General features: G+C 44.2%; 1 protein-coding gene across 1 annotated transcript in view; it reads left to right on the forward strand.

The window, feature by feature from the left end:
* LOC119577695 (myosin-IIIb-like) overlaps positions 1-15000 on the forward strand; it is an 84598-nt gene that overhangs the window by 50414 nt on the left and 19184 nt on the right. Inside the window, exons 7-18 of the mRNA XM_037925251.1 lie at positions 58-222; positions 1578-1745; positions 3358-3474; positions 4711-4899; positions 5588-5790; positions 8107-8251; positions 9014-9203; positions 9985-10195; positions 11518-11686; positions 12228-12354; positions 12915-13101; positions 13556-13670. Coding sequence (XP_037781179.1) covers positions 58-222; positions 1578-1745; positions 3358-3474; positions 4711-4899; positions 5588-5790; positions 8107-8251; positions 9014-9203; positions 9985-10195; positions 11518-11686; positions 12228-12354; positions 12915-13101; positions 13556-13670 — 1986 coding nt within the window. The remainder of the gene's footprint in view (positions 1-57; positions 223-1577; positions 1746-3357; positions 3475-4710; positions 4900-5587; positions 5791-8106; positions 8252-9013; positions 9204-9984; positions 10196-11517; positions 11687-12227; positions 12355-12914; positions 13102-13555; positions 13671-15000) is intronic.

The raw sequence follows: 15000 nt of genomic DNA on the forward strand, positions 1-15000 counted from the left end.
ACTTCCTTCAAACTTCCTTCAAACTTCGTTCAAACTTCCTTCAAACTTCTTCTGCAGATACCCAGAAACCCCCCACCGAGTGTCGAGCGCCCTATCGAATGGTCAGCGGAATTCAATGACTTCGTGGCCGAATGTCTCGTGAAGGATTTCGAGCAGAGAGTAACGCCAAAGGAACTGCTCCTACATCCTTTTATAAAGAGTGTGCCTAATAACCCGGAGGAGGTGAGTATGTGTGTGTGTGTGTGTGTGTGTGTGTGTGTGTGTGTGTGTGTGTTGTGTGTGTGTGTGTGTGTGTGTGTGTGTGTGTGTGTGTGTGTGTGTGTGTGTGTGTGTGTGTGGTGTGTGTGTGTGTGTGTGGTGTGTGTGTGTGTGTGTGTGTGTGTGTGTGTGTGTGTGTGTGTGTGTGTGTGTGTGTGTGTGTGTGTGTGTTGGATGGGTGGGTAGGGATGGTTGGTTGATGGAGAGGTAGATGGTGAGGGACGGGGAGAGAGGGAGGGAGGGAGGGAGGGAGAGAGAGGGAGAGAGAGAGAGAAAGAGGTAGATAGATAAATATCTAGAGAGAGAGGGGGGAGGGAGGGAGGATGGGAGGGAGGGAAGGAGAGAAAGAAAGAGAGAGAGAGGGGGGAGAGAGAAAGAAAGAGAGAAAGAGAAAAAAAAGAAAGAAAGAGAGATAGAGATAAATAGATAGAGAGAGAGAGAGAGAGAGAGAGAGAGAGAGAGAGGGAGGAGAGAGAGAGAGAGAGAGAGAGAGAGAGAGAGAAAGAGAAAGAGAAAGAGAAAAAGAAAGAGAGAAAGAAAAAAAGAGAGATAGATAGATAGATAGATAGACAGACTTATTGTCTGATAGACGGATAGAGCGGTAGATTCATACATAAATAAACACACAGACATATGGATATACATACTCCAAAATAGGAATGTAGAAAGGGACTGATAGATATATACATACTTCATGACTGATAGGTAGATAGATAGTTAGCCACACTGAAAGATGAATAGATAAATAGATAGATAGATAGATAGTTAAAGAACTGTATTGTAAAAATGGATGGATCTCTTATCATTTGCTGATTTATTTATCAATAAAAAAGGAAGAAAAGAAGATTGGTTTGCTTAAATATGCCGGTTAATCCACCAATCCACCCCCCTATCTACTAATCCACCCCAACTCCTCCATCCACTTATCCAAGTCCACCCACCCCCCATCCACTAATCTAATCCATCCCCCTATCCACTAATCCACCCCAACTCCACCATCCACTAATCCAATCCACTAATACACCCCCATATCCACTAATCCAATCCACAATCCACCCCCTCTCCATTAATCCACTAATCCACCCACCCCCTCTCTCCACTTAATCCACTTAATCCCCCAATCCACCCCACCAAATCCACTTAATCCACCAATCCACTTAATCCCCCAATCCACCCACCCTCTCCACTTAATCCCCCAATCCACCCACCCTCTCCACTTAATCCCCCAATCCACCACCACCCCAAAATCCACCAAATCCACTAACCCCCCCCCCCAAATCCACCAAATCCACTAATCCCCCCCCCCCGAAATCCACCAGATCCGCCGCCAACTGATCCAGCTGCAGGACGACCTGAGGACGAAGAACCAGCTGGTGCAGAAGGACCCCGAGGCCACGATCAAAGGGGGGGCGCTGAAGGCGGACCGCAAGACCAAGCGAACGCCCATCTGGATGGACGACCTGGCCAGCCTGGAGAAGCTCTCGGAGGTAAAGGGGGGGGGGGGTGAGGGAGGGGAGGGGGTGGACGACCTGGCCAGCCTGGAGAAGCTCTCGGAGGTAAAGGGGGGGGAGGGAGGGGGAGGGGGAGGGGGTGGATGATCTGGCCAGCCTGGAGAAGCTCTCGGAGGTAAAGGGGTGGGGGGAGGGGGTGGAGGAGGGATGGGGTTGGGGGAGGGGGTGGAGGAGGGATGGGGTTGGGGGAGGGGGTGGAGGAGGGGTGGGGTTGGGGGAGGGGGTGGAGGAGGGATGGGGTGGGGAGGGGGTGGAGGAGGGGTGGGGTTGGGGGAGGGGGGTGGAGGAGGGATGGGGTTGGGGGAGGGGGGTGGAGGAGGGATGGGGTTGGGGGAGGGGGTGGAGGAGGGATGGGGTTGGGGGAGAGGGGGGTGAGGGGGATGGGGGTTGGGGGAGGGGGTGGAGGAGGGGTGGGGTTGGGGGAGGGGGTGGAGGAGGGATGGGGTTGGGGGAGGGGGTGGAGGAGGGGTGGGAGAGGGTTGGGAGTGGGGTTGGGGGTGGGGGGAGGGGGGAGGGATTGGTTTAGGGAGGGGATGTGGGGGGAGGCGGGTTGGGCGGGCGAGGAGAGGGGAGAGGGAGTGGGGTGGGTGGGTAAAGGGTTTTGAGGGTCAAAAAAAAACAAAAAAACTCGGAGGTGGGTTGGGTGAGGTGGGGGTAGGGGTGAGGGAGGTTGAAGGTGGGGGTGAGGGGATGGGGGTGGGTCATGGGTGGGTTGAGGGCATGAGGAGGAGGTACATGGGGCGTGGGGAGGGGAGGAGGAGCTCTCGGAGGTGGGTGGTAGGTAGTGAAGAGTGAATGATCACCACCATAGCTCACCAAACCGCCCTCCACAATCACTACACCGCCATTCATCACTAAAATCACCACTTACCTTTACAGAACTGGATGTTTCCCTTGCTGTAAACGGATCCGAGGTGAAAATCCCTCCGCAGCGCGAAAATCGCTCTGTCGGCATTTCATCCCTGCCTAGAGCTGAAAGATATTGCCGAAACAAAAACTATAATATAATTACTGGTAAACTCATTACTTAGAATCTTCAAAAAATTATTATATATCATGATAAAAAGAGAATTATTAGACAAATAGATATATTGCATCGAACAACGATGTCTCATTAAATGTTAATTCGGATAAACGTTCATTTGACTAATGAACACTTCGACACGTCAAAAGCATGGAGTTCTCTTTGGGAGTTATTTACGCCTTGTTGGAAAAAATGAGAGTCAAAGAACCGTTGCGGAACACCAGTCACAAGGATTATAATACCAGGAATGTGAAAAAGAACATTAATGGATGAAAAAAAAGCAATGAATCCCCGAGCTACGCACATCGACTCTCCACAAATATGCATATTTCACTTTTCCTGAGCCTCTTATTTTTACCTCACATTCCTAATCTAAAATATAGGTAGCGTATAGGTAGACTAGCGTGACCTTCGCTTAAGACAGCACCAGCCACCAGCAACCACTAAAACACCAACCACTTCTTCATCACCAACAACCACCACCATCTCACCGCCTCACCGCCAACCACCTCATCACCACCAAATCACCACCACAGCTCACCAAACCGCCCTCTCCCCCACCAGGAGATCATCGTGGACCACCTCAACCGCCGCTATGACACCAACCAGATCTACACGTACATGGGGGACATCCTCATCGCAGTCAACCCCTTTAAGGAGATTGGGGTTTACGGAGAGAAGGTGAGTGGAGGGAGGGGTGGACGGGAGGGATGGGGGGAGGGGAGGAGGGGTGGAGGGAGGGAGGGAGAGGGGAAGGGTGAGGGGGAAGGGTGAAGGAGGAGTGGAGGGGGAGGAGAGGAGTGGGAAGAGTGAGTGAGGGAGAGGGGAGAGGTGGAGAGAGGGAGAAGAGAGGAGTGAGTGGATGGAAGAGGGGAGGGGGGAGGGAGGGAGGGAGAGGGGAGGAGTGAGTGGAAGGAGGGGTGGAGAGAGGAGTGAGTGAAAGGAGGGGTGAGGGAGGAAGGGAGAGGGGAGGAAGGAATGAAGAGGAGAGAGGGAAAAAGGTTGATCAGTAGTTCTTAACCTTTTTTTTTTTAACCACGCCCCTTTTATGAAATTGGTCCTTTTTTCCACTCCTCCCATGCAGCCATGAATATAATTCCCTCCCAAATTTTCAAGAAAGTAATTAATATTGATCTTCGTATTTTTACTGAGTATGAATTATTATTAAACTTAATATTTGATCATGCTCTCGTTAAGAGAAATATATATATATATATATATATATATATATATATATATATATATATATATATATATATTTAGAGAAATTCCTGTCTTTTTGTTGTTGTTGTTGTTGTTGTTGTTGTTGTTTTTGACATAGGTATGAAGGGAGACTGAGATTTGTAACATTAATTTAGAGATGGATGGTTTGTCTTTCGAAAGACAAAAATCATTAATGTATGAAGATTATTGGTCTCTGTGAGTGTCTATATAAACATATACATAAGTAGATAGATAGACAGACAGACAAATAAACAGACAGTCAAACAGACAATCAAACAGTCACACATACAAACACAAATAGACAGACTGACAAAAGACAGACAAACAAACAGCTAGACATTCAAATAAATACAACCACCACACACACATCTTATAAAATAAATAAATAAATAAATAAATAAATAAATAAATAAATAAACACACCGACCCACCCTTATAAACCCCCATTTTCATACCACCCCTAATCCTAATAACCAATTTTCACACACACACACACACACACACACACACACACACACACACACACACACACACACACACACACACACACACACACACACACACACACACACACACACACACACACACACACACACACACACACATACACACACACACACACACACCTTTACATCCCTTTATATCACCCCCTTACAACACCCTTTTATACCAGCCCCTTACAACCCCCAACAGGAGTCCCGAATGCACCGCGGTATGGGCAAGAGCGAGAACCCGCCTCACATCTACGCCATGGCAGACAACAGCTACCACACGATGCTGCATCAGAAGCAACAGCAGTGCATCGTTATATCGGGGGAGTCGGGGGCCGGGAAGACGGAGAGTGCAAATTTCCTGCTCAAACAGCTGGTCACGCTCGGCAAGGTGAGGGACAGCACGGAGGGGGGGAGACTGTTGTTGTTTTTGGATGGTGGTGGGTGAGAGAAGGAGAGGGAGAGAGAGAGAGAGGGAGAGAGAGAGAGAGAGAGAGAGAGAGGAAGAGAGAGAGAGAGGAGTGGGGAGAGAGAGAGGAGTGGAGAGAGAGAGAGGAGAGAAGAGGGAAGAGAGAGAGAGAGATGAGAGAGAGAGAGAGATTGAGAGGAGAGAGAGAGAGAGAGAGAGAGAGAGAGAGAGAGAGAGAGAGAGAGAGAGAGAAAGATAGCGAGAGAGAGAGAGAGAGAGAGAGAGAGAGAGAGAGAAAGAAAGAAGAAAGGGAAGAAAGAGAGAGAGAAATAGAAAGTTTAACGAGGTCGATTAAATATGAAGATTAAATAATACAGGAAACACCTTGGGTTATAATCATCCACTTCCTTCCTCTTCCATTCGTAAATATATTCACAATCCATCGATTATTTCCTCTTTCTTCTTTTTTTCTCCTCAGTAATCTAAACCAAAACATGTTTAGCACACGAATCCCCCCCAAAAAAAACAAAAGACTATCTATATCCGTGTTATATACACCCCTCACCCCCGCCCCTTTATCTCTCCCTTCGCTCTCTAAACCCAATCTTTTCTCCCTCTTCCTCCCCCCCCTCTCCTCCTCCTCCCTAACCTCCTTCCCCCTACCCCACAGGCACCCAACAGAAACCTCGAGGACAAGATCCTGTTAGTGAACCCCATCATGGAAGCCTTCGGCAACGCCAAGACGGGAATCAACGACAATTCCTCGAGGTTCGGAAAGTACCTGGAGCTGACCTACACCCGCCTCGGCAAGATCACGGGAGCCAAGATTTCCGTCTACCTCCTGGAGCAGTCGAGGGTAGTTCACCAGGCGAAGTGAGTAGCGAGATTTCTGGCACGTTGTGGGCTCTGTATCGTTCGCGCAAGCACGCAGGCAAACCACATGAGCACGCACTCACGTGGGCTTTATACTCAGGCACACACGCAGGCAAACCACATGAGCACGCACTCACGTGGGCTTTATACTCAGGCACACACTCAGGCAAACCACATGAGCACGCACTCACGTGGGCTTTATACTCAGGCACACACGCAGGCAAACCACATGAGCACGCACTCACGTGGCTTTATTCAACTCAGAGCACACACAATCACGGGCATAACCAGCACACACTCAGCACCACATGAGCACGCACTTACGTGGGCTTTACACGATGGCACGCATTCAGGCAGGCAAGCACACGAACACGCACTAACGCAGGCTTTATAAGAAGGCACGCATTCAGGCAAGCACACGAACACGCACTAACGCAGGCTTTACAGGAAGGCACGCACTCAGGCAGGCAAGCACACGAACACGCACTAACGCAGGCTTTACACGAAAGCACGCACGCAGTATAAACAGCCCGAAAGGACGAACAGGAAGCGCACGATTAGGTTTTCTCGCTTCATCGCTTCACCGAGGGATGAAGCAGAAGAGCGAAAAGGCTTTCGGCGTAATCGCGTGGTTTCCTGTCCTTCCCTTCGCTGTTTTGTTTATAACTTGTTCACCTAAATCCTTCGTCGGCACGCATGCACCCGCGCACGCACGCACGCACGCACCCAATCATTCAAGCACGCACGCACGCACGCATTCACGCACCCATTCACGCACACACGTATATACGTACGCACCCACTCACGCACGCATTCACTCACTCACTTACTCGCTCACTCACTCACACTCATTCACGTATATACGCACTCACGCACGCACGCACGCACATATATACGTACGCACGCACCCACCCGCCCACGCACGTACGTACATACAATATGGCTGACACCCTCTATTATAAGAAAAAATATTAGCCAATTAAGATCATAAAAACACAGGTCAATAACCACCAGTGATTCACATTACAAGCCCAACCCTTTCATATGTAAATATAATATATATATATATATATATATATATATATATATATATATATATATATATATATTTTTTTTTTTTTTTTTTTTTTTTTTTTTTTTTTTTTTTTTTTTTTCATGAAAGATTAGGTGAAAAGCAAAAAACAAAAAAAAAGTCAAATAAATTAATAAAATATATGAAATGCATGATTGCAAGCGAGAGTGTGAGTGCAAGATAAATACACTCGTGTCCTTGGATGTACTGAAGATACATAGAAGGAAAAAAGGGATTTTTTTTCTCCCTTTTTTTGGCAATTTTGGCTTACTCGCAACCTCGCTCGCTAACTGTGTTTCAAGCATATCATTTTCTCACATTATCCTAATCAGAAGTCACCTCATGATCAAAACATCATTAAAAATATATATATTTAAAAGAATATATATATATATTTAACCATGATTGGCACCCTCATCTCCCAAGCATGTTCACAACACGTTTATTTAACCCTCGTCCCTTCTGCCTCCCTCCCTCTCCGGGAAAGCGCGAATCATTGACCAAGGTTGTATGGGTTCAGTTCACCAGGTGACCTGACCGCTATTAGATGTGTCAGCAATTTTTATCATTAGTGTATGTGGCCTGAAGAAGCATTATAGCATCAAAAGTATTTTTTTTTTTTTTTGGTGGCCACATTTCCTCAGTAAAATCACTGTATAGAAAGTCTAGTTCAGAACTATGTAGATATTTTAGATTAGTTTTATTTTTTACAGTGCTTATAGAAGTCTCAAAGTAGGCTAGAGTGTGCTTGTGTATATATTGTAAGTATATATGTATTTATGTATGTATGTATGGACATAATCATGTAATATGTGTACGTGTGTACATACTTTATGTTATGTTGTGAATATATATTTATGTTTATATATGCTGATGATAATGATTTATATATATGTATTTGTAGATAATCATGATCATAAAGTATTTATATCGCAAATGTTGTTACAAAAGTAAAGTGGCACATTACATGATAAATAGATTGATGGATAGACAAATAGATCGATACAAACTTAAACAAACATAGATAAGCGTAGCCGTGACTGTATATATGACAAAATATATATATAGCTATAGATATAGATGTTGATAACTTTAAAAAAAAATAGATAAAAGATGTGTACATATATCCACATATCTACACATCCATTCTTAAACCAGGCTGTATACGGACAGGTAGGGAAAACCGTAATTATTAATGTGAACGTCAATATAATCATGCAAAGTAGCTCTCACATGGTTTCCAGGGGTGAGCAGAATTTCCACATCTTCTATTACTTGTATGACGGTCTTGACGCCGAGAACAAGCTGATGCAATACAGTCTTGACAAGAGCAAGCGGGATAAGCACCGGTATCTTGCCGGTGCAGCCTGGAGCAAGGAGAAGAGTGAGGTGAGTGTAGTTGGCTGTGTGTGTGTGTGTGTGTGAGAGTGTGTGTGTGGGGGAGGGGGTAAGAGCGAGTGTAGTTGGCTGTGTGTGTGTGTGTGTGTGTGTAAGAGTGTGTGTGTGTGTGGGGGGGGGGAGTAAGAGTGTGTGTGTGTGGGGGGGGAGGGATAAGTGTGTGGGGGGGGTGAGAGTAAGAGTGTGTGTATGTGTGTGGTGGGGGTGGGTAAGAGTCTGTGTGTGTGTGTGTGTGTGCGTGTATGCGTGCGTGTGCGTGCGTGCCTTTGTGTGCTTGTCTGTATTTTTTTTTTCGTTTTTTTATTATATTTGTTTGTGAGATTTCTTCTTTTTTGACAAAAAAAAAAAAACATGAATGCAAAGAAGATCGAGATGAATAATGAATGAGTTGATTAATTCACTAAATCAAACACGCTTTATTATAATTGTTTCAATAGCTGTCATTAAATGATTTTCTTTTCTCTTTTCTCTCCTTCTCCTTCCCCTTCCCCTCCCTCCCTCCCTCCCTCCTACCTCCAACCAAACAACCAAAAACAACACCACCACCAACCAACCACCACCAACAACAACAACAACCAACCAATCACCCACCCAACCCACCCAAACCCTCCCACCCACCCAAACCCTCCCACCCACCCAAACCCACCCAACCAATCCATCCAAACCCACCCAAACCCACCCACCCAAAAACCCCCTACCCATCCACCACCCACCCACCCAAAACCCACCCAAACCCACCCAAACCCACCCCAGGCCGCCGTCCAGCAGTTCAACAAAGTGGTCGAGGGTTTCACTTCCCTAGGTTTCCGAGACGACGAACTGGACTCCGTGTACAGGATCCTGGCGGCAATCATCAACTTGGGAGACGTCGAGTTTTATCAGACGATCGATAAGGATAACATGGAGCAGGCGGCGGTTAAGAATGTGGAGCAGATTAAGATCGGTAAGGAGGGTGGGTGGGAGGGTGGAAGGTGGGTGTGGAGGGGTGGGTGGGTGGGTGGGTGGAGGGGGTGGGAGTGGGAGGGTGGGGGTGGGTGGGGGGGTGGAGGTTGGAGGGGGTGATGGGTGGAGGTGGGAGGGTGATGGGTGGGAGGGTGGAGGGGGGGTGATGGGTGGAGGTGGGAAGGTGGAGGTGAGGGGGTGGAGGGGTGGAGGTGGGTGGGGGTGAGGGGGTAAAAATTGGGTTTCTTGTGTACTTATGATAACATTAAAAAAAAAAAAAATCGTGGGTGAAGGGAGGTGAGAGGAAGTGAGGGGATGATGATGAAGGGTGGGGAGTGGGGGGGGGGGAGAATTGGAATTTCTCATGTACTTATAATAAAAATAATCTCGTGTACTTATAATAACTTTTTAAAAAATCGTGTGGATCGAATTTAAAATCGAAATTTCAGCTCTTTCAAAAAAAACTCGACGGTCTGGGGGGAAATCTATGCTTAATAATAATAATGATAATAATAATAATAATGATAATAATAATAATAATAATAATAATAATAATAATAATAACCTTCCTCCTCCTCCTCCTCCCTCCCTCCTACCCTCCCTCCCACCTCCCACCCTCCCTCCCTCCCTCCCTCCTTCCCTCTCTCCCACCTCCCTCCCTCCCTCCCACCCCCTACACCCCCCACCCTCTTTCCCCCCTTCCCGTCCTCCCACCTCCCCTTTTCCCCTCCTTCCTCCTTCCCACCCTCCCCTTCTCCCCCCCCTTCCTTTCTTCCCTCCAGTATCGGAACTGCTAGGCATCGACCCCGCTGACCTGGCGGACGCTCTGACCTCCAACAGCGTGGTGACGAAGGGCGAAATCATCACGAGGAACAACACGGTGGAGGAGGCGGTGAGCACGAGGGACGCCATGGCCAAGGCTATGTACGGGAGGCTCTTCGACTGGATTGTCAATAATATCAATCGACTGCTGTCCTTCTGCAGGATTGTGTAGTGAGTGTGGCGTTCGTGTTGAGGTTTTGTTATTGTTATTATTATTATTATTATCATTTTATTTATTTTATTATTATTATTTTTTGGGGTGTGTGTGTGATTTTTTATGATTTTTTTTATTATTTTTTTTTTATTTGGTTCTTTGTGAATGATTTTTTAATGCTTTTTAAAATGTTGGTTCTTTTTCTTTTTTCATTTCTTTTTCTCTAGTTTTCTTTCTTTTTTTTCGGTTTTTGTTGTTGTTGTTTTTGTTTTTTTTAGCTGTGTTTGTTTCTTTCCATCTTTCTCTTTGTTATTTTTTTTTGTGTTTTGATTTTTTTTTTTTTGGGGGGGGGGTGTAGTGAGTGTGGCGTTGGTGTTGATTTTTAAAATTTATTTTATGTTTACTTTTAGTTCTGTTTCGATTTTTAACAATTATTATTATTTTCTATATTTCTTTCTCTTTCCCTTTGGATTCTTAATCATTTAATTAATTAACTGAGAGATAAAAAAATCGAAACTCACAATTTTACAAATAAATAAGGAAATAAATGAACAAACAAACGAATAGAAAATTGAAACTCACATTCACCAAACAAACGAGTAAACAAATAAACAAATATTTTGACAAATAAACTCATAAACTCCAAAAATAAACAAAGGAGTAAATAGATTAATCAATTGACTAAAAACAAACAAACAAACACACTTTCCAGCGCACAAATAAGCAAATAAACAAATAAATCAAACTTACGCTTTAAAACACGCAAGCAAATAAACAGATAGACAAATAGACAAAAAAAAATAATAAAAATAATAATAATAAAAATAAAAATAATAATAATAAAAAATAATAAAAAAATAAAAATAATAATAATAAAAAATAATAATAATAATAAAACAAACACATTTTCCGATAAACAAGCAAATAAACAAATAAAAAAAATGAAAAAATTTCCACAAAAATAAAAATTATATACATAATTAGACAAAAAAAAAAAAAAAAAAAAAAAAAAAAATCACACTCTCCACCACACAAGTAAAATAAACAGATAAACAACTAGACAAAAAACAAAAAAAAAAATGAAAATAATAAAAATGATAATAAAAATATAAATAAATATAAATAATAAAAGTAATAATAATTAAAAAAAAATAAAGAAATATATAAAAAATATAAATAAATAGAAGTAATAAAAGTAATAATAATAATAAAAAAATAATAAAATAAATAAATGAATATAAATAAATAGAAAATAACATAAATATAAAAATATGAAAGAAATAATAAAAGTAATAATAATAAAAAACCCAGCTTCGAACTCACGCTCTCTTCCCAACAGCGGAGACAGCCTAGCCGTGGGTCTCCTCGACATTTTCGGCTTCGAGAACTTCGAGATCAACTCCTTCGAACAGCTGTGCATCAACATAGCCAATGAACAGATCCAGTATTTCTTCAATCAGCATATTTTCACGTGGGAGCAGCAGGAGTACATGTCGGAGGGAATTGAGGTGAGTGGGAGGGTGGGAGGGAGGGAGGGGGGGAATTGAGGTGGGTGGAGGGTGGGAGGGAGGGAGGGAGGGAGGGAGGGGAGGGAGGGAGGGGGGGAGGGTGGGAGGATGGGAGGGAGGGTGGGAGAGAGGGAGGGAAGGAGGGAGGGAATTGAAGTGAGTGGAAGGAAGGAGGGAAGGGAGGAAGGGAATTGAGGTGAGTAAAAGGATGGAAGGAAGGGAGGGAGGGAGAGAGGGAGGGAATTGAGGTGAGACATGGAAGGAGATTGAGGTGAAAGATAGAAGGAAGGAAGGAAGAAGGGAACTGAGGTGAGAGATGGAATTAAGGAGGAAACTGAGGTGAGAGAGAGAAAAGAGATAAGGAGGGAGTGAGGGCGAGTGAAAAAAGAGGGAGATAGAGAGAGAGAGAGAGAGAGAGAGAGAGAAAGAAGAAAAAAAAACAGGCAAACAGACAAATGAAAAAAAGGGAAAAAAACTAACCACCCAAACGAGCTCTCCCCACCCATTACCCTAACGACCGCCCACCATCCTCGCTCCGCAGGTAAACATCGTGGAATTCGCCGACAACCGCCCCATCCTGGACATGTTCTTGGCCAAACCGATGGGCCTCCTTGCCCTTCTCGACGAGGAGAGTCGCTTCCCTCAGGCCAGTGACCAATCCCTTGTTGGTAAGTTGATTCTTTTAGCTTTTATTTATTTATTTTTTATTTATTTATTTATTTTGTGTGTGTGTATTTTTTTTTTTTTTTTTTTTTTTTTTGAGGGGGGTGATTTTAAATTGTTTTTGTTTTTTTTTTTTTTTGTTTTTTTGTCTTTTGGTTGCGTGAGGTTGGTGTGTTGTTTGTATGTTCATTTGTGTGAGAATTCTAAACATATGTATACTCTTTCTCCCCTCCCTCCCTCCTTCCCTCCCTCCTCCTCCCTTCTGCCTTCCTTCCCTTCCCTCCACCTCCCTCCCACCCATCCTCCTTCCCTCTTTCTCCCCTCCCTCCCTTCTCCCCTTCCTTCCCTTCCCTCCCACCTCCCTCCCACCCACCCTCCTTCCCTCTTTCTCCCCTCCCTCCCTCCTTCACTCCCTCCTTCCTTCCCACCTTCCTCCTTCCCTCCCTCCCACCCTCTTTCTATCCTCCCACCCACCCACCCACCCTCCCTTCCCACCCACCCTCCCTCCCACCCACCCACCCTCCCACCTCCCCACCCTCTCACCTTCCCACCCTCCCTCCCACAGACAAATTCCACAACAACATCAAATCTCAGTTCTACGTGAAGCCCAAAGCCCAGAGCCTTGACTTCACCGTCCGCCACTTCGCCGGGAAAGTCTCCTACAACGCCGAGAAGTTCCTGGAGAAGAACAAGAACTTCCTGCCGACCGAAGTTATTCAGTTGTTCAGACAGAGCGCTCACGATGTTATAAGGTACGCGTTTTTAATTTGTTTGTTCTTGTGTTTTTTTTTGTTTTTTTTTTAAGGTATGTGTGTGTGTGTGTGTTCCGAAAGAGGGAGACAGAGAGAGAGGGAGCCACAGAGAGAGGGAGAGAAATGGAGAAAGAGAGAGGGAGCCAGAGAGATGACAGAGAGAGGGAGACATAGAGAGAAGGAGAAAGAGAGAGGGAGAGAGAAGGAGAAAGAGAGAGGGAGAGAGAAGGAGAAAGAGAGGGGGAGCCACAGAGAGGGAGCCAGAGAGATGACAGAGAGAGGAAGCCAGAGAGAGGGAGCCACAGAGAAAGAATGAGAGAGCGAGAATGAGAGAGAGAGAGACCGAGACCAAGACCGAGAGACAGACAGACAGACACCCACCCACCCACCCACCCACCCACCCACACACACGCACACGAAACCTCCCTCACCCACATTCCCATTTCCATTGCAGATTCCTGTTCCAGTGCCCGCTCACCAAGACGGGCAACCTGTACTATGCCACTCCCCGCGCTTCCCCTCGCAGTACTATTAGCGACAGACCGAAATCTCGTCACGGAAGCACCAAAGTGAGTCTTTTAAAAGGGATTTGTTTATCTCTAATCGTTTTTCCTAGCAGCAGTTGGTGAAGAAGGTACGGTTAATGATGAAAAAGACTAATCCTTTTGCTATTAGGAGTTGGTGAAAAGAATACGATTATTGATGAAAAATGTTTAAAAATTTTTCTAGCTGGAGTTGGTGAAAAGGACTCGGTTTAAATGAAAAATGTTAACAATTTTTTTCTAGCAGTAGTTGATGAAAAGAGTGCGTTAATGATAAAAAAAAACATTAGTTTTTTTGTGTGAGCCTATTGAAAGAGCCTCGTTTAATGCAGAGTTGGTAAGAAATATACAGTTAATGCAGATTTTTTTTTCTTTTTTTAAGTGTGTGAGTCCATTGAAAAGGCTTTGTTAAGATTTTTAGCATGTTGATTACCATTTAATGAAAAGGAAATGTTCAGTGATAAGAAATGATGGTATGTCGATTAGCATGTTTGAATTCATTAAAAGAACTTTATATAATTGCTAATTAAAGAAATACGATTTATAATGAAAAAGATTATTTTTTATTTATTTTTTTTAGTGCGAGTTCCATGAAATGCCCATTTTGAATGTTAAGAAATACAGTATCACTATATGAAGTTAATAAAAATATGCGCTTCATGTATGAAAATGATAGAATGCTGATTCATTAAAAGGGCCACGTTTAGTATTAAGATTTATTGCATGCTGATTGCTCATCGTGTGGGTTAATGAAAATGATAAAAGCGCACGTTTGATAATGAAATGCTTTGCAATGTGAGTTACTTAAAAGAATGCGTTTTATCATGAAAATAATGGTATGTTAATTTGCATTTTTTTTGTAGAATTGTGATGTTAATTTAAAAAGAATTGTATGCTATTCTTTTCATTAAAAGAATATGTTAATTTGAATGTTTGTCTTTGTATATGAGTTAGTTAAAAGGATAGTTTTATATGTGAATATATAAATGGCATGTTATTGTTAGATTTAGTATTTAAGTAAGAACATATCTAACTTACACACAAAACAACAGACTATACAATACGATATATATAACAACACATACCTTACACAGTACACCACACACACACACACATACACTTACACACACACACACACACACACACACACACACACACACACACACCACACACACACACCACACACACACACACACACACGCAACACACAACACACACACACACGCAACACACAACACACACACACGACAACACCACACACACACACACACACACACACACACACACACACACACACACACACAACACACACACACCACACACACGCACACACACGCACACGCACACACGCACACGC

Source organism: Penaeus monodon, chromosome 10 (assembly GCF_015228065.2).
Source record: "Penaeus monodon isolate SGIC_2016 chromosome 10, NSTDA_Pmon_1, whole genome shotgun sequence".
In the NCBI taxonomy this organism is placed as follows: domain Eukaryota; kingdom Metazoa; phylum Arthropoda; class Malacostraca; order Decapoda; family Penaeidae; genus Penaeus; species Penaeus monodon.